The sequence below is a fragment of the Aquarana catesbeiana genome, linkage group LG01, assembly GCF_042186555.1.
Source record: "Aquarana catesbeiana isolate 2022-GZ linkage group LG01, ASM4218655v1, whole genome shotgun sequence".
Classification (NCBI taxonomy): Eukaryota; Metazoa; Chordata; class Amphibia; order Anura; family Ranidae; genus Aquarana; species Aquarana catesbeiana.
The window spans coordinates 531,703,665-531,722,578 of NC_133324.1; the positions used below are offsets into that span (position 1 = coordinate 531,703,665).

The 18,914-nt window shown below is 43.5% G+C and overlaps 1 protein-coding gene across 1 annotated transcript in view; it reads right to left on the reverse strand.

Annotated features, from left to right (window-relative positions):
• POLR2B (RNA polymerase II subunit B) overlaps nucleotides 1–18,914 on the reverse strand; it is a 575,272-nt gene that overhangs the window by 89,779 nt on the left and 466,579 nt on the right. Inside the window, exons 22-23 of the mRNA XM_073594755.1 lie at nucleotides 13,233–13,346; nucleotides 1,114–1,274 (exon numbers count right to left, since the gene is read on the reverse strand). Of these exons, the coding sequence (XP_073450856.1) occupies nucleotides 1,114–1,274; nucleotides 13,233–13,346 (275 nt within the window). The remainder of the gene's footprint in view (nucleotides 1–1,113; nucleotides 1,275–13,232; nucleotides 13,347–18,914) is intronic.

Sequence of the window (18,914 nt, forward strand, 5' to 3'; positions counted from 1 at the left end):
GGCATTAGTTTGTTTTAATTATTGTAAGCACTTAAATAAGAGATTGTGATCAGTGGCCACAGCTGAAAAAAAGAGCACGGATATTAGGATTGAAAGTGGTAGCTCGCAAGGTTTTCAAGTTTATAGCTGGAAAGTGTGCTGGGAAATGTGTGTGTGAGATAAACTAGTACCAATGGCTGTTTGCTTTTGGAGTTTGGAAACAGGTGGTGTGGCAAATGATCAGCTTGCATTGTTGGAAGAAAATGGCAGCCAGAGTGTGCAGCTAAGAGTCCTAGTCACTTCATTAGTAGGCAGAAAGAAACTTCGGACTGAGGTGGGAAAAAGCCCCCCAAAAAAATGCCAAAATTGAGAACGTGAACCTATTACACCGAATAGTGAGACAATATAGTAGGAAAAAAGCACAGAGTGCGAGTTGCTGTTACTCCTGTGTGCAAAGCACTGCTATATGCCTTATAGGATAATGATGCAGTGTATACTATAGATCCATCCATACATGTAAGCCAGGAACCAGTATGTAAAAGAACAGGGTAACCTCGTCTTATCTTGTACATGTCGCTGGTCCCATCCTAAACCCAGGCTTTGCCTATCATGGGGCATACCCTCTGGGGGAGTCTTCAGGGTTTGGCTGTCAAAGAATGGAGCACACCCAGGGAGAGCACGCAGGAACCAGTGCCCGAAGCAAGCCATACAGGCAAGCCCTGCAAAGTCGGGATGCAGTTCTCAAAGTGTGTTTCAGGGTCACCGATCTGGAAACTGCTAGAGAGTCATGAAGGCAGTAAGCATTCAGCTCTTGATAAATGCGTCAGTTGAAGGCGGTAACTAAATATGGTGGAAAAAAGTGGGAAATGCTTTTTCTCCAAAAGGGTGAAGCTTTTGCCAGTGAAACACCTGACGGCAGCAGCATGAGACAGAGTTTACATACAGCTAAATATTTTAAGCTGAAATTTTATATAGAGAAGTCAGAGCAGTGACTCATTCACCATAGCGCTCTGAGAATACGGAGGTAAAAGGGTTCCCTGTAATAAATATTTGTAAAATACATATCTTACAAAAATTTTTTTAAACTTTATTACAACTACCACAAAACCACTACAGTTTAACTTTAATACCTACCGTGATCTACCTTCCATTGGCTGTCTGTTTAAAATCTGAATAGGGCCTCTGGCACGGGAATGAATCTTATCATCTACCATGTGCTTTAACCTCTGATAGTAAGTAGGTCCAATAAAAATTTGTGACGTGATCTTACGACCAGTAAATCCATTGTACAGAACCTATTTTAAGATGAAAAATGTATATAGTTAGGTTATATGGAGGCCACACAATCCTGCATTAATACTGTCAATTTACACACATCATCTGCATAGAATATGTACATATATTTTACAAATACTTCAACAGCTTGTTCAAAAAAAAAAAAAAAAAAAAAAAACAAAAAGAAGAAAAAAAAAAAGTCATGCCCGAAAATGACTTAAACTCTTCCTACTGGTCTAAATTCCTAAATTGGTATTAAACCTAAAAACAAAAAAAGGAATATATTTCAGCTTACCAATCAGTTTACTTTTTTATGTACTAGCAGCTTACCAATCAGTTTACTTTTTATGTACTATATTGTGTACTAGCAGATTTAAATGGACTTGACTAACAAATTAAAGCCAAACTCCAGATAACACTTTTTAATCAGTTACAACAGTTATTTGTATTAGTTTTGGAATAGATTTTACATTTACTAATAAAAGCAGATTATTGTATACAACCCCGTTAGTGTGTTTGTCTGGTGTGTTTGTATGGTTTGTCTCAACCCTCCGTTACTTTTGGACAGCTAAGAAACAAGGGGTTAATATGGCGCACTCAGGATGTAGCTGTATACAAATTGCTAAAGAAGTGGGGGGGGGGGGGGACCATAAAAAAGAACTGGTGGTGAATATGAGTTTTTCAGAACAAGTCCTTAATCAATTGGCCATGTAAGGATGATAGGTTGCTGGGTATATAGAAGGCAGCCAGTCCATAAAAGCTAGAAGAGGCTCTGGAACAAGACAAAAGGAGAAAAGAACGGCGTCCTCTCAATGCAGCGTGTTTTACAATAGATTTAATATAAAGGATTAAAAACACTCACATGGGAGCAGTAAAATTCCAGCATGTAAAATTACAATGGTTCATCCGCATGGTCCCCGAATGGTATATGGCTCACGGGCTGATAGGAGCGGTCCTCAGGCCTGTGGCTGACCGGCCGTTATGCACACAGCACTTCTGGGAGACCGGGATAGTAGGTCCTCCGTGATGTCGTCACATCCGGGAACGGGGTTGGCGGGCGGTGCTTTGCGTTCGGAGCATGCGTGCTCCTTCATCAGGCTTAGCTGGTGGCCATCTTGATTAAGGGAACTTATACCATAAAGCAAAGGGGAGGATACGACAATCAAGCACTGGGGAGGATTTAACAATGATTGGGACCAGATTGTGATGTAGTAGCCCGACCCAGTAACCATGATGACAGTGTAAACAAAAACTGGCCATAAGAGGATGCTATCTATATCGTGAAGGAAGGGAGAAAGGAGGGGGGGGGGGGAGAGGGGGAAAGGAACAAAGCTATATGGTATTAAATGAAACTAAGTATTAATATAAAAAAAAATTGATTGGGGCTAAATGATAATTGTAGTTTAAAAATATGACGGCTATAGTAGTTATTAGTTATGGGGTGCTCTTATAGAAGGACAAACCTATATAAAAGGACCAGGGATATAATTTAAATGTAGATAGGAATATTTAAATATGAATATATGTATGAGGAAGAGAAAACTATATTACTAACCATTTTACTATATATGGTATATATATGGTATACAGACAGTTGCTCAAACTCTAAGAGGATGGTGTGTAAGAGTTTTAGGTTACGTTATGTAATGTTTATTATTTCTGTTAGCAGGGTGTAGATAGTTTGGTTTGACTGCATGCATGTGCTTAGATTTACTATTTTCTTTAGCACATATTTTCTTTAACCACTTAAAATACAGGGCACTTTCACCCCCTTCCTCGCCAGGCCAAGCTTCAGCTTTCACTACTGTCACAGTTTAAATGACAATTGTGCGGGCATGCACTGCTTTTCCCTAATTTTTTATAATTTTTTTTTTTAGACAGATAGAGCTTTCTTTTGGTGGTATTTAATCACCACTGAGTTTTTTCTTTTTTGCTAAACAAAAATTTTTAAGGAAGAAAAAAAAAAAAAAAAAAAAAAAGAAGTTTTTCTTCGTTTGTTACAAAATTTTGTAAAGATGCTTTTCTCCTTTACTGATGTGCGCTAATGAGGCTGCACTGACAGGCACTGATAGGTGACGATGAGGAGGCACCGACAGGCACAGATTGGTATCACTGGTGGGCACTGGCAGACATTGCTGATGGGGCTGCACTGATGATCAATGCAGAAACCCCCCCTTGTCAGGAAAGCTGCTCGTCAGCGCTCCTCTACTCAAGCACTGTCTGCGTGAGTAGAGGAATGACCGATAACCGGCACTCCCTATTTACACTGTGATAAGTGGTGTTTGGACACAGCTGATTACATGGTAAAGAGCCTATGGCATAGGCTCTTCGAAAAAAAGGCAAACAGTGCTGGTCCAAACTACCCTCTGTGCTCATCCACTAAATAATACTGCCAGATCGTGAAATCTTGAAATATATAAATTACCAATCATATGCAATATGTGCTAAAATAAATAATACACGATAAGTCGTATAAGTATGATATTGTACACTGTCCAATATTATAGTGCACCAATGTGCAAAACTTGCATAATGCTAAATAAAATGCAAAATGCAAGAATTAGAAGTGCAACAAAAATGTATAAATATGTCAAAGAAATAAAAAAATAAAAAAAAGGCAAAGAAAGTCCCAACATCAAAAACTCCAAATTGGTGATGACTCTTTTTAAAGGTGATTCTTGTACCACTAAGTGCAACACCTAGTGTGATCCTCCACCATTCACACTAAATGAACGCACCAGAGTTAACCACTTGACGACCGCCTCACGCCGATGTACGTCGGCAAGGCGGCACGGACAGGCAAAATCACGTACAGGGTACGTGATTTGCCTTCCGCGGGTGGGGGGTCCGATCGGACCCCCCCCCGCCGCCCGAGGCGGTCCCGTTCTGTCCCCCGGCGATCAGAGACGAGGGGGAGGCCATCCGTTCGTGGCCCCCCCCTCGCGATCGCCGCCGGCCAATGGGAACACTCCTTTGCTGCTGTATGCTAAACAGCAGCAAAGGAAGTGATGTAATCTCCCCTCGGGTCGGTAGTTTCCGTTCCGGCCCGAGGAGAGACGACATGTGAGTGAGTGCACCAACACACACACACACACACACACACAGTAGAACATGCCAGGCACACATTACACCCCGATCCCCCCCCCCGATCGCCCCCCGATCCCCCCCCAATCACCCCCCCCCCCCCCCGTCACAAACTGACACCAGCAGTTTTTTTTTTTTTTCTGATTACTGCTGTGTCAGTTTGTGACAGTTACTGTGTTAGCACAGTTACTGTTACCCCCCTGTAGGTCTAGGGTACCCCCCTAACCCCCCCTAATAAAGTTTTAATCCCTTGATCACCCCCTGTCACCAGTGTCGCTAAGCGATCATTTTTCTGATCGCTGTATTAGTGTCGCTGGTGACGCTAGTTAGTGAGGTAAATATTTAGGTTCGCCGTCAGCGTTTTATAGCGTCAGGGACCCCCATATACTACCTAATAAATGTTTTAACCCCTTGATTGCCCCCTAGTTAACCCTTTCACCACTGATCACTGTATAACCGTTACGGTTGAGGCTGGTTAGTTTTTTTTTTTTTTATAGTGTCAGGGCACCCGCCGTTTATTACCGAATAAAGGTTTAGCCCCCTGATCGCCCGGCGGTGATATGCGTCGCCCCAGGCAGCGTCAGATTAGCGCCAGTACCGCTAACACCCACGCACACAGCATGCGCCTCCCTTAGTGGTATAGTATCTGATCGGATCAATATCTGATCCGATCAGATCTATACTAGCGTCCCCAGCAGTTTAGGGTTCCCAAAAACGCAGTGTTAGCGGGATCAGCCCAGATACCTGCTAGCACCTGCGTTTTGCCCCTCCGCCCAGCCCACCCAAGTGCAGTATCGATCGATCACTGTCACTTACAAGGCACTAAACGCATAACTGCAGCGTTCGCAGAGTCAGGCCTGATCCCTGCGATTGCTAACAGTTTTTTTGGTAGCATTTTGGTGAACTGGCAAGCACCAGCCCCAGGCAGCGTCAGGTTAGCGCCAGTACCGCTAACACCTACGCACGCACCGTACACCTCCCTTAGTGGTATAGTATCTGAACGGATCAATATCTGATCCGATCAGATCTATACTAGCGTCACCAGCAGTTTAGGGTTCCCAAAAACGCAGTGTTAGCGGGATCAGCCCAGATACCTGCTAGCACCTGCGTTTTGCCCCTCCGCCCGGCCCAGCCCAGCGCACCCAAGTGCAGTATCGATCGATCACTGTCACTTACAGAACACTAAACGCATAACTGCAGCGTTCGCAGAGTCAGGCCTGATCCCTGCGATCGCTAACAGTTTTTTTTGTAGCGTTTTGGTGAACTGGCAAGCACCAGCCCCAGGCAGCGTCAGGTTAGCGCCAGTACCGCTAACACCCACGCACGCACCGTACACCTCCCTTAGTGGTATAGTATCTGATCGCATCAATATCTGATCCGATCAGATCTATACTAGCGTCACCAGCAGTTTAGGGTTCCCAAAAACGCAGTGTTAGCGGGATCAGCCCAGATACCTGCTAGCACCTGCGTTTTGCCCCTCCGCCCGGCCCAGCCCACCCAAGTGCAGTATCGATTGATCACTGTCACTTACAAAACACTAAACGCATAACTGCAGCGTTCGCAGAGTCAGGCCTGATCCCTGCGATCGCTAACAGTTTTTTGGTAGCGTTTTGGGGAACTGGCAAGCGCCAGCGGCCTAGTACACCCCGGTCGTAGTCAAACCAGCACTGCAGTAACACGTGGTGAAGTGGCGAGTCCCATAAGTGCAGTTCAAGCTGGTGAGGTGGCAAGCACAAGTAGTGTCCCGCTGCCACCAAAAAGACAAACACAGGCCCGTCGTGCCCATAATGCCCTTCCTGCTGCATTCGCCAATCCTAATTGGGAACCCACCGCTTCTGCAGCGCCCGTACTTCCCCCATTCACATCCCCAACCAAATGCAGTCGGCTGCATGAGAGGCATTTTCTTTATGTCCTCCCGAGTACCCCTACCCAGCGAACCCCCCAAAAAAGATGTTGTGTCTGCAGCAAGCGCGGATATAGGCGTGACACCCGCTATTATTGTCCCTCCTGTCCTGACAATCCTGGTCTTTGCATTGGTGAATGTTTTGAACGCTACCATTCACTAGTTGAGTATTAGCGTAGAGTACAGCATTGCAGACTAGGCACACTTTCACAGGGTCTCCCAAGATGCCATCGCATTTTGAGAGACCCGGACCTGGAACCGGTTACCGTTATAAAAGTTAGTTACAAAAAAAGTGTAAAAAAAAAAAAAATATGAAATAAAAAAAAAATAGTTGTCGTTTTATTGTTCTCTCTCTCTCTATTCTCTCTCTCTATTGTTCTGCTCTTTTTTACTGTATTCTATTCTGCAATGTTTTATTGTTATTGTTATTATGTTTTATCATGTTTGTTTTTCAGGTGTGTAATTATTTATACTTTACTGTTCACTGTGCTTTATTGTTAACCATTGTTAACCATTTTTTTGTCTTCAGGTATGCCATTCACGACTTTGAGTGGTTATACCAGAATGATGCTTGTAGGTTTAGGTATCATCTTGGTATCATTCTTTTCAGCCAGCGGTCGGCTTTCATGTAAAAGCAATCCTAGCGGCTAATTAGCCTCTAGACTGCCTTTACAAGCCGTGGGAGGGAATGCCCCCCCCACCCCCACCGTCTTCCGTGTTTTTCTCTGGCTCTCCTGTCTCAACAGGGAACCTGAGAATGCAGCCGGTGATTCAGCCAGCTGACCATAGAGCTGATCAGAGACCAGAGTGGCTCCAAACATCTGTATGACCTAAGAAACTGGAAGCTACGAGTATTTCATGACTTAGATTTCGCCGGATGTAAATAGCGCCATTGGGAAATTGGGGAAGCATTTTATCACACCGATCTTGGTGTGGTCAGATGCTTTGAGGGCAGAGGAGAGATCTAGGGTCTAATAGACCACAATTTTTTCAAAAAAGAGTACCTGTCACTACCTATTGCTATCATAGGGGATATTTACATTCCCCGAGATAACAATAAAAATGATTAAAAAAAAAAATATGAAAGGAACAGTTTAAAAGTAAGATTAAAAAAGCAAAAAAATAATAAAGAAAAAAAAAAAAAAAAAAAAAAAAAAAAAAGCACCCCTGTCGCCCCCTGCTCTCGCGCTAAGGCGAACGCAAGCGGCGGTCTGGCGTCATATGTAAACAGCAATTGCACCATGCATGTGAGGTATCACCGCGAAGGCCAGATCGAGTGCAGTAATTTTTCCAGTAGACCTCCTCTGTAAATCTAAAGTGGTAACCTGTAAAGGCTTTTGAAGGCTTTTAAACATGTATTTATTTTGTTGCCACTGCACGTTTGTGCGCAATTTTAAAGCATGTCATGTTTGGTATCCATGTACTCGGCCTAAGATCATCTTTTTTATTTCATCAAACATTTGGGCAATATAGTGTGTTTTAGTGCATTAAAATTTAAAAAAGTGTGTTTTTTCCCCAAAAAATGCGTTTGAAAAATCGCTGCGCAATTACTGTGTGAAAAAAAAAAAATGAAACACCCACCATTTTAATCTGTAGGGCATTTGCTTTAAAAAAATATATAATGTTTGGGGGTTCAAAGTAATTTTTTTGCAAAAAAAAAAAACTTTTTCATGTAAACAATAAGTGTCAGAAAGGGCTTTGTCTTCAAGTGGTTAGAAGAGTGGTCGATGTGTGACATAAGCTTCTAAATGTTGTGCATAAAATGCCAGGACAGTTCAAAACCCCCCCAAATGACCCCATTTTGGAAAGTAGACACCCCAAGCTATTTGCTGAGAGGCATGTCGAGTCCATGGAATATTTTATATTGCGACACAAGTTGCGGGAAAGAGACAAATTTTTTTTTTTTTTTTTTGCACAAAGTTGTCACTAAATGATATATTGCTCAAACATGCCATGGGAATATGTGAAATTACACCCCAAAATACATTCTGCTGCTTCTCCTGAGTACGGGGATACCACATGTGTGAGACTTTTTGGGAGCCTAGCCGCGTACGGGACCCCGAAAACCAAGCACCGCCTTCAGGCTTTCTAAGGGCGTGAATTTTTGATTTCACTCTTCACTGCCTATCACAGTTTCGGAGGCCATGGAATGCCCAGGTGGCACAAAACCCCCCCAAATGACCCCATTTTGGAAAGTAGACACCCCAAGCTATTTGCTGAGAGGTATAGTGAGTATTTTGCAGACCTCACTTTTTGTCACAAAGTTTTGAAAATTGAAAAAAGAAAAAAAAAATGTTTTTTCTTGTCTTTCTTCATTTTCAAAAACAAATGAGAGCTGCAAAATACTCACCATGCCTCTCAGCAAATAGCTTGGGGTGTCTACTTTCCAAAATGGGGTCATTTGGGGGGGTTTTATGCCACCTGGGCATTCCATGGCCTCCGAAACTGTGATAGGCAGTAAAGAGTGAAATCAAAAATTTTCACCCTTAGAAATCCTGAAGGCAGTGATTGGTTTTCGGGGTCCCGTACGCGGCTAGGCTCCCAAAAAGTCCCACACATGTGGTATCCCCATACTCAGGAGAAGCAGCTAAATGTATTTTGGGGTGCAATTCCACATATGCCCATGGCCTGTGTGAGCAATATATCATTTAGTGACAACTTTATGAAAAAAAAAAAAAAAAAAAAAAAAAAAAAAGGTGTCACTTTCCCGCAACTTGTGTCAAAATATAAAATATTCCATGGACTCAATATGCCTCTCAGCAAATAGCTTGGGGTGTCTACTTTCCAAAATGGGGTCATTTTGGGGGGTTTTGTGCCACCTGGGCATTCCATGGCCTCCGAAACTGTGATAGGCAGTAAAGAGTGAAAGCAAAAATTTACACCCTTAGAAATCCTGAAGGCAGTGATTGGTTTTCGGGGCCCCGTACGCGGCTAGGCTCCCAAAAAGTCCCACACATGTGGTATCCCCATACTCAGGAGAAGCAGCTGAATGTATTTTGGGGTGCAATTCCACATAGGCCCATGGCCTGTGTGAGCAATATATCATTTAGTGACAACTTTTTGTAAATATTTTTTTTTTTTTTTTGTCATTTTTCAATCACTTGGGACAAAAAAAATAAATATTCAATGGGTTCAACATGCCTCTCAGCAATTTCCTTGGGGTGTCTACTTTCCAAAATGGGGTCATTTGTGGGGGTTTTGTACTGCCCTGCCATTTTAGCACCTCAAGAAATGACATAGGCAGTCATAAACTAAAAGCTGTGTAAATTCCAGAAAATGTACCCTAGTTTGTAGACGCTATAACTTTTGCGCAAACCAATAAATATACGCTTATTGACATTTTTTTTACCAAAGACATGTGGCCGAATACATTTTGGCCTAAATGTATGACTAAAATTTAGTTTATTGGATTTTTTTTATAACAAAAAGTAGAAAATATCATTTTTTTTCAAAATTTTCGGTCTTTTTCCGTTTATAGCGCAAAAAATAAAAACCGCAGAGGTGATCAAATACCATCAAAAGAAAGCTCTATTTGTGGGAAGAAAAGGACGCAAATTTCGTTTGGGTACAGCATTGCATGACCGCGCAATTAGCAGTTAAAGCGACGCAGTGCCAAATTGGAAAAAGACCTCTGGTCCTTAGGCAGCATAATGGTCCAGGGCTCAAGTGGTTAATGGCCAATAATATTATAAACCAGCAACTGCGCCTCTTAATGGTCCCTTAACAGGTTAATGGTTCCACGATAATTACTCCAAATGCAGTTCCTCCCAATGAGCCTTCTCATACAGGTCCCAATCGTACATAAAGGCAGGTTAGAAGGAAGGCTACAATAGTGTATTAACATTCTGTGGCGCTGTATTTTTTTTTCTTTGTCATAGGCTCTTTACTGTGATCAGAGATGCAGAGTGTTCGAGGGACACACCGCACCACTGATCGTCGAATTGCGATAATACTACTTCAATAATATTAAGAACACTATTACACCATGTTTAAAGAAATCCTCCATTCTGCTCATTCCTGCTTGCTACAACTAAGCTACTAAAGGACTAAGGCCCCTTTCACACGGACGAATAGAATGGTGCTTTTTAGCTGCGGCTTTTCTAATTTTCTACCGCAGCTAAAAGCACACAATGCTTTCCTATGACCCCATTCACACACTGCGTTTAGCTGCGAATTAGATACATGCGGTTTCCGTGCGGATAGAAAAAATAGAATTAACTGCGTCCAGGAGCATTTTAGCGCAGCTATCCGCACATAACCGCAGGTAATTGCAGTGCACTGTGTCAGCTGCGGATAACAGCGCCGAGCTGCTCATCGGGAAAGGAAAAATGATTTCTCCTTTCCCAATGAGTGACAAGCACAGGGATCCGACTCGGATCCCCGCCAATGCCCGGCACTGTTTGGTATGAATCTTGAGGGGGAACTCCACGCCAAATTTTAAATACAAAACCGGCGTGGGTTCCCCCTTCAAGGGCATACCAGGCCCTTCGGTCTGGAATGGATGTTAAGGGGAACTCCCTAAGCCGAAAAAATTAATACCAGACCCTTATCCGAGCACGCAGCCCGGTCAGTCAGGTCCATCAGGGGGTGGGGAAGAGCGAGCGAGCGAGCACCCCCCCCCTCCTGAGCCATACCATTGGGGGTGGGTGCTTTAGGGGAGGGGGCGTGCCCTGCAGCCCCCCCCACAGCACCTTGTCCCCATGTTGATGAGGACAAGGGCCTCTTCCTGACAACCCTGGCCGTTGGTTGTCGGGGTCTGCGGGCGAGGGGCTTATCGGAATCCGGGAGCCCCCTTTAATAAGGGGTAAGTGGTACGCCTACCCATTCACCTGGGGGAAGAAGTGTCAATAAAAAAAAAAAAACACTACACAGGTTTTTAAAGTAATTTATTACACAGTTCTGGGGGGTCCTCTTCCGGCTTCGGGGGTCTTCTTCCGACTTCGGTGTCTCTCTGGTTCTTCTGCCGGGCTCCTCCGCTATCTTCTGCTCTTTTGCCACTCTTTTGCTAGCAGAGGAGCCCGGTCTGCTGCCTTTTTCCCTCTTCTCCCAATGTTGACACGAAGCTCTCTCCGGCTGGAATGCTCTCTGAGTGCTCAGCTCTGACTTATATAGGCAGTGACCCCCCCCCCTTATGCCGTCACAGTTGCTGGGCATGCTGGGACTGACTTTTTAGGGGGCATGGTCAACCCGGTCAGGAAAGGGGGTGGGGAAGAGCGAGCCCCCCCCCCCCCCCCGAGCCATACCAGGCCGCATGCCCCCAACATGGGGACAAGGTGCTTTGGGGTGGGGGGGCCGCAGGTCGCCCCCTCCCCCAAAGCACCCACCCCCATGTTGAGGGCATGCGGCCTGGTATGGCTCGGGGGGGTGCGCTCGCTCTTCCCCACCCCCTTTCCTGACCGACCTGCATGCTCGGATAAGGGTCTGGTATGGATTTTGGGGGGGACCCCACTCCGTTTTTTCGGCGTAGGGGGTTCCCCTTAACATCCATACCAGACCGAAGGGCCTGGTATGCTCTTGAAGGGGGAACCCATGCCGGTTTTGTATTTAAAATTTGGCGTGGAGTTCCCCCTCAAGATTCATACGAAAAAGTGCGAGTCGGTACCCTGTCGGGTTGCCATGGAAATGGCTAATCGCACTGTGCAAATGCAGCTGATCGCAGTGCCTGGAGTCTTGAATTTCACAGGAAAAAAAACATGCTTTTAACTGCGGCAGAATAGCCGTCCGTGTGAAAGACGCCTGAACCCCTTCCTGCTTCACAGAGTGTTTAAACCTTCCGCAGGTGGCAGTATACACACAGGTAGAAAACTCAGAGGTATGTTCTTGAACTACTGTATAAAAGGATTTGATAGAGGGTTACAACCACTTAAATGTTTTTACTCACCAAGTAGATCCCTCTATAGTGTGTACTTGCCTCGATTCAAAGCACCAAATGTCATTTCTCTCTGCTGTCTCTTTATTCTGCTATCTGAATGAGTCACTGGTAATAGTCTATGCCGACTCTACAGCATCCTGGATAACCGCACCACCCCCTCCCCCCCAGCACACAGCAAGTGACTGACAGCCTCAGCTGTGTATATTCTGTGTAGGAGGAGGGGTATTCTTACCCTCTACTCAGCTCTCAGATAACACTGAGTGCCGGTTCACATGGGGCGGCACGACTTGCAGGTCGCCTCAGCGATGCGACCTGCAAACGACTTCCGAGGCGACTTGCAAAACGACTTCTGCATAGAAGTCTATGCAAGTCGCCCCCAAAGTAGTACAGGAACCTTTTTCTAAGTCGGAGCGACTTGCGTCGCTCCTATTAGAACGGTTCCGTAGCACAGAACGGGAGGCGACTTGTCAGGCGACTAGGTCGCCTGACAAGTCGCCCCTGTGTGAACCGAGCCTGAAGCTCTGTGCTCTAGCTGTGCAGTGTGAATCATCAGATCCCCACCCCCTTCCTTCTACTGCTGAGAAACAGAATCAAATCAATGTGTAATGGATCTGGAGACAAGAGGGCTGCAGTTAACAGGTACAACCCATGTAGGCGTATATGTCACATCTCTGTGTATCACCTGAGACTAGTCACTTCATTGGGTAAATATAAGGGTTTACGACCACTTTAACATACAATAGTGAGATTTACAATAATGCCCAACTTCAGAAATATTGTGCATTTTAGTTTTTCATCGAGTGAGGAAGGGCTAAAACAAAACCACTGTCAGGTTTTTTTTCTTGCATTTGAAGAGATTTATTCTCAACTCTTTTGGTGACAAGAGGTCAGGGTTTTAACACATCTATAAAAAGAAGGAAGGGGAAAAGACTATCAGCTCAAGAAGGGCTATATTGCCATCTGTTATGAGCCCCTCCACCTTAGAACTCATGCATAGTCATTGTACCATACATTTAAAGAAATAATAACATTTTCCCCATGGGAGGCAAAGACCACCATAAAACAACTGCAAAAAAACAAATAAGACTTTGGGCTAAAAATCAACAAAGAGTAAAGTACCTCATTTCCTCTAAGATGGTACCCATAGTCTGATAACAAATTTGAAATCTTCTGCACATTAACTGCATCATTAAATGGAGTCGCGTCACCAATTTCCCCCTTATTTGCAGACACCTACAACAAAATAAATTACATGTCAAAAGCAACCATAAATATCAATGCAATAAAATACATCAAAGTTTGACTTATTGTTTTCATAATGTTTAAAATGCAAATATGTTACATCTCCAGTATTATTTTCACAAACATCCTGCACTATTGTACTGTGTTTTTTTTTTTGATACATGTAAATTCTGTATCTTTATTGTACATTACAGGGGAATTGATTCATAGATCATGGGTCATATATGCAAATACCTTCAGGTGTTTCACTGGCAAAAGGTTCCTTTGGTCCACACCCTAGTACTGGGCTTGACAAACTTGCTTTGAATCTGGGAGCCAGCTAAAAAAAAAAAGTTAGGAGCCAGTTTGTGCGGCTATATGTAATGTGTATCACAATCAATGTTTTCATGCTTGGGCGCCCCAACTAGTGTGTTTACGTTTGTACGTGCGTATATGTGGGGATGCATGTCTTTCCTGTGCTCCGCTGAATGTAATGCAGATCGCACAGCATTACATTCTTTCCTAGCCATGCTGGCCGTGGAAGCGGTCAACGGGGACCCAGAAGTGATGTCATACACGTCGCTTCTGGGTCAGGAACAGGATGGGGAGGAGAGTGGACGTCCCCTCCAGTTTCCACTGTGGACAAAAAAGTGAAAGGCACAACAGGACCCAAGACAGAGCCTTTGAGGGCTTATAACAGGGAGTCCCAGCACCTTGGATGTTTGAAGTTCAAGCAGGATGAGAGAGAATGAATCATGGGTAGAGCAAGTAGCATCTGTATAAGCTATAAAATGCCATAATATATTATGGAATTAAACCCAAATGTTGTGTTGATGATCTTAGGCCAGAAGTTGAAACAGATATGCAGCAAGACCACCTGATGGCATTTGCAGCCTACAAAATATAGGACTTTCTATGTGGGAGATAAAATTCCTAGAACAATTTTCAAGAAGGAAGAAGACGAACACCCTTTGTGCCTATAAAGTTAGGAGGGGGTTAGGGAAATATTGTTCTTATAATGCAGCATCAAGAAAGAGTGTGAACAGAGCAAGGACAAAAGTTCATCCTCATTGGGGCACCATCCCAAAATCTACATAGCGAACAGAAATCTTTTTATGGAGGCGAGAACTGTGCCATAAATGGAACAAAGGTCACACTCCACAAAAGAAAAATTAAGGGAGGACTTTCAATTGTGCCAAACAATGGGAAATAAAAATAAAAAAAGCTTCCAATCCTTAAAACACTTATTTATAGTACATCACTAAAACAAAAAGCCATTGGCCCCTTTCACACGGGCACCATCAGCTTAGCCACTTTAAAAACGTATCAGTTCTTATCCGTTACGTCATCCGTCTTCGGTTCCATTAATCTCCGTTTTCATCCGTCTTCCATTCCATTAATCTCCGTTTTCATCCGTCTTCCGTTCATGTCCGTTTTCATCCGTTAATGTACACGTTTACATCCGTTTTTGTATCCGTTTTCATCCGTTTACAGCAATTTAGAGCTGTTTCTGTACCTTTAAGGAAATTACCCAGAAAGCATTTCTCCTCCCATCCTACATTGCCATGCGTGAACAATTTGCCGACTACTTTCTATCTCCATCAGGAGAAGTTCCATGGCAGTACCAATATATATAAATAATGCAGTGCAAATTTAAATGTATTAATTAATTAGGTTATTTCATTGTGTTTTGATAGCATAAAAAAAACACAAAAGCACATATGTTCAAAACAGTTTTAGTTTTATTATTCTGCATAACCCTTTTAAAATAAAGGTTTTTTCACTTTGTTTTTTTATTTGTCAAAGTATGAACTTTGATTTCTTCAAAACGGATCTTAACTGATCGGGCGTTGACTGACATTGTCAGTTAATATCCGTTTTGACGGATCTGGACGTAGCCTTGTATGTTAAAAAAAAACGGATAAAAACTGAAGCGGAGATTAATGGATGGTCATCCGTTTGCCCATAGGAATGCATTGTCGTCCGTTGACGGATGGTAGAAAAACGGATAGACGGTCCGTCCGCGTGAAAGGGGCCATCTAGTTTAAAATTATGTCAAAGGGCAGAGCAGTCATGTCAAACAGTTTTATGTAATGACAGATACATCAAGCGTGTTTAACCGACGTGTTTTGCTGTATTTGCTTCTTCATGATGCACATTTGAAGATGGCTCACTAAAACATATAAAATATACTCAGCAAAAAAAATATACAAAAAAAGAAAATATATATACATAAGTGAACATTGCACAAGTCACAGAAGATCATAAAAAAGGAAAAGGCAGCTCATCTACAGTAGAACGTTCAGTTATAGTTTTGTTAACAGTTAAAATGGCTATAGGGCAGGGTCTACGAAAGCAGGTTCTCAGAATCATCTCCAAGTGTCTATCTACCAAATTTTCAAAGCAGGGAGTACCTTCAATAGAAATAGTAGACTGGCCATTTAGTGCCACAATTTCCATGTCCACAGCAGGTACAGACCATTTTTTGCTAAATTTAGTTTCATAGGATACAAGCTTTAAAGTTAAGAGGGGGATCTAACCTCTCTGAGTTAAGCCAAAGTATAAGTCCTAACTTGCCTGATTCAGGACTGGGAAGGAACTTCTAGCAAAAACCCTTTGTACATTTTTTTAGTATGGAGGCTGAGCAGACGTATATATCCAGAGAGTAGGCGTCAATCACCTAAGGACATTCGCAAAAAAAAAAAAAAAAAAAGACTGGAGTCTCATGGAGTGGGTGAGGTTATATGGATTACCTAGGGGCGGGCTATGCAAAGTTTTTGCCAGTGCCCAAACACCTGTAGCAGCATATAACCCATGGTCTACAAATTGTTCCCTGTGTTCTGTATTGCACGATAAGAGAAGAACTCTAGCCTCTTCCCATTCTACATACTCTTAAAAAGGTATCCTGCCTGGTCCTCCATTGCACATTGTGGTGCCTTCTGCTCTACCCCTACATCACTAAAGGTCACAAGGAAGATTTTTTAAGGGGGCTGCAACTCTTTAAAATAGTAAGAATTAAAGAGACGGATGGCTGTTTAATAGTTCATTCCATTCTTTGGACGACAAAATATTAAAAGCCCAGTCCACAGATCTGCTGGAAAGAAACCTATGTCTATCCTTTAGTTCCTCAAATTTAATTTAATACTGCATGTCATATTATTATACAGCATTTATATAGCGCCAACAGTTTACGCAGCGCTTTACAATATAAAATGGAGACAATAGAGTTATAATACAATAAAATACAAGAGGATTAAGAGGGCCCTGCTCAGAAGAGCTTACAATCTAATAGGGTGGGGCAGGTGGTACAAAAGGTTGTAGCTGTGGGGAATGAGCTGTTGGAAGTGGTAGGAGATGTGATAGGCTTTCCTGAAGAGATGAGTTCTCAGGGATCGCCTGAAGGTAGCAAGAGTAGGGGATAGCCAGATAGATGGAGGTAGCGAGTTCCAGAGGTTGGGAGAGGCTCAGGAGAAATCCTGGAGACAAGCATGGGAGGAAGAGATGAGAGAGCTTGAGAGCAGGAGGTCTTGAGAAGAGCGGAGAGGTCGATTTGGGTGACATTTGGAGACAAGATTGGTGATGTAGCTCGGGGCAGAGTTGTGAATGGCTTTGTATGTTGTGGTTAGTATTTTGAATTTAATTCGCTGGGTGATTGGGAGCCAGTGTAGGGATTGGAGGAGAGGGTTGGCAGACACTGAGCAGTTGGTAAGGTGGATAAGTCTGGCAGCAGTATTCATGATAGACTGAAGAGGGGATAGGCTATGGAGAGGTAGGCCAATGAGAAGGGAGTTGCAATAGCCAAGGCGAGAGATAACAAGGGAGTGAATGAGGAGCTTGGTAGTTTCATTTGTTAAAAAGGGGTGAATTTTAGAGATGTTACGGAGGTGAATTCTACAAACTTCTGACAACGATTGGATTTGAGGCTGAAATGACAAGTCAGAGTCTAGGATTACACCTAGTACCCTGGCGTAAGGGGAGGGAATAATGGCTGTATTGTTGATTTTGATGGAAAAGTCATGGAGGGGGGCTTGGGGGAATATTAATAGCTCAGTTTTAGAGAGATTTAGTTTAAGGAAGTGGTGCGACATCCATGCTGATATGTCAGTTAGTAAGTTAGTAATGCGAGAGGAGACTGAAGGAGTGAGGTGAGGAGTAGACAGATAGATTTGGGTGTCATTAGCGTATAAGTGGTATTGGAAGCCGTGGGCGGTTATTAAGTGACCAAGGGAGGTGGTGTAGATAGAGAAGAGAAGGGGTCTAAGAACAGAGCCTTGGGGGACCCCCACAGAAAGGGGCAGTGGAGAGGAGGAGACAGAGTTGTAGGCGACACTGAAGGAGCGCTGTGATAAATAGGCAGAGAACCAGGATAGAGCAGAATCTCGGAGGCTAAGGGGATGTAGTTTATTTAGAAGGAGTGGGTGGTCAACAGTATCAAAGGCCGCAGAGAGGTCAAGTAGTAGGAGTATGGAGTACTGGCTGTTGGTTTTAGCAGTTAATAAATCATTAGTGAGTTTTAGTAAGGCAGTTTCCGTGGAGTGCTGCGAGCGAAAGCCAGACTGTAAGGGGTCAAGAAGGTTATTTTCACTGAGGTAGGAGCTAAGACGGTTGTAGACCAAGCATTCTAGAAGTTTAGAGGTGAATGGGAGCAATGAGATGGGTCTTAAGTTGTTCAGGTTGGTAGGGTCCAGTGAGGGCTTTTTAAGTATGGGAGTGATCTGCACATGTTTTAGAGGGGAGGGGAAGATGCCACTAGAGAGGGAGAGATTGAAGATGTCATATGTGATAAACTGCCGAACAAGACCCATTTTATCGTGTTTAGGTGCCCACAGTCTGCTTGTAAAGAATTGCCTTACACGGACTTCCACTGTTCAAATTCTATTAAATTATTACTCCGACTTATTTTCACGTCCAACAACAAAATCATATTTCTTTTCCAACTGCCCAGTCAAACACAAAATTAAAGTGATATTAAAAGTTTTTTTTTTAATACAAATATGTCATGTCAATGGTTTTGCACAAATCGGCCCCAATCCTCCTCTTCTCAGGCCCCCAGCCAGTGGCCCTGGCTCTTCCCTCCTTGCCAAGTGCAGATTGTCTACCACTGTAACAACAACAACAACAACGGCCTATCTTTCACCTCCGTACATGGTAACACACCTAGTATTCCTGGACCTTGACCTATATCACGATAACGGCCGAATTCATGCCAAAAACTACTATAAACCTACCACAGGTACCCTATTTATCGGCGTATAACACGCGCCGGCATATAACACGCGTTCCAAGTTTAGGAGGGAAGTTTAAGGGAAAAAAAATTTACATTTTAAATGCCCATCAATGCAGCCTTATGAGTGTCCATCTGCAGCCTTGCCCATCATTGCAGAATGATCAGTGTCCATCTGCAGCCTTGCCCATTATTGCAGAATGATCAGTGTCCATCTGCAACCTTGCCCATCATTGCAGAATGATCAGTGTCCATCTGCAGCCAGACTGTCCCAAGTGTCCATCTACAGCCAGCCTGTCCCAAGTGTCCATCTGCAGCCGTACCCAAAAATGAAGCTTTATCGGTTTTAAATGTTG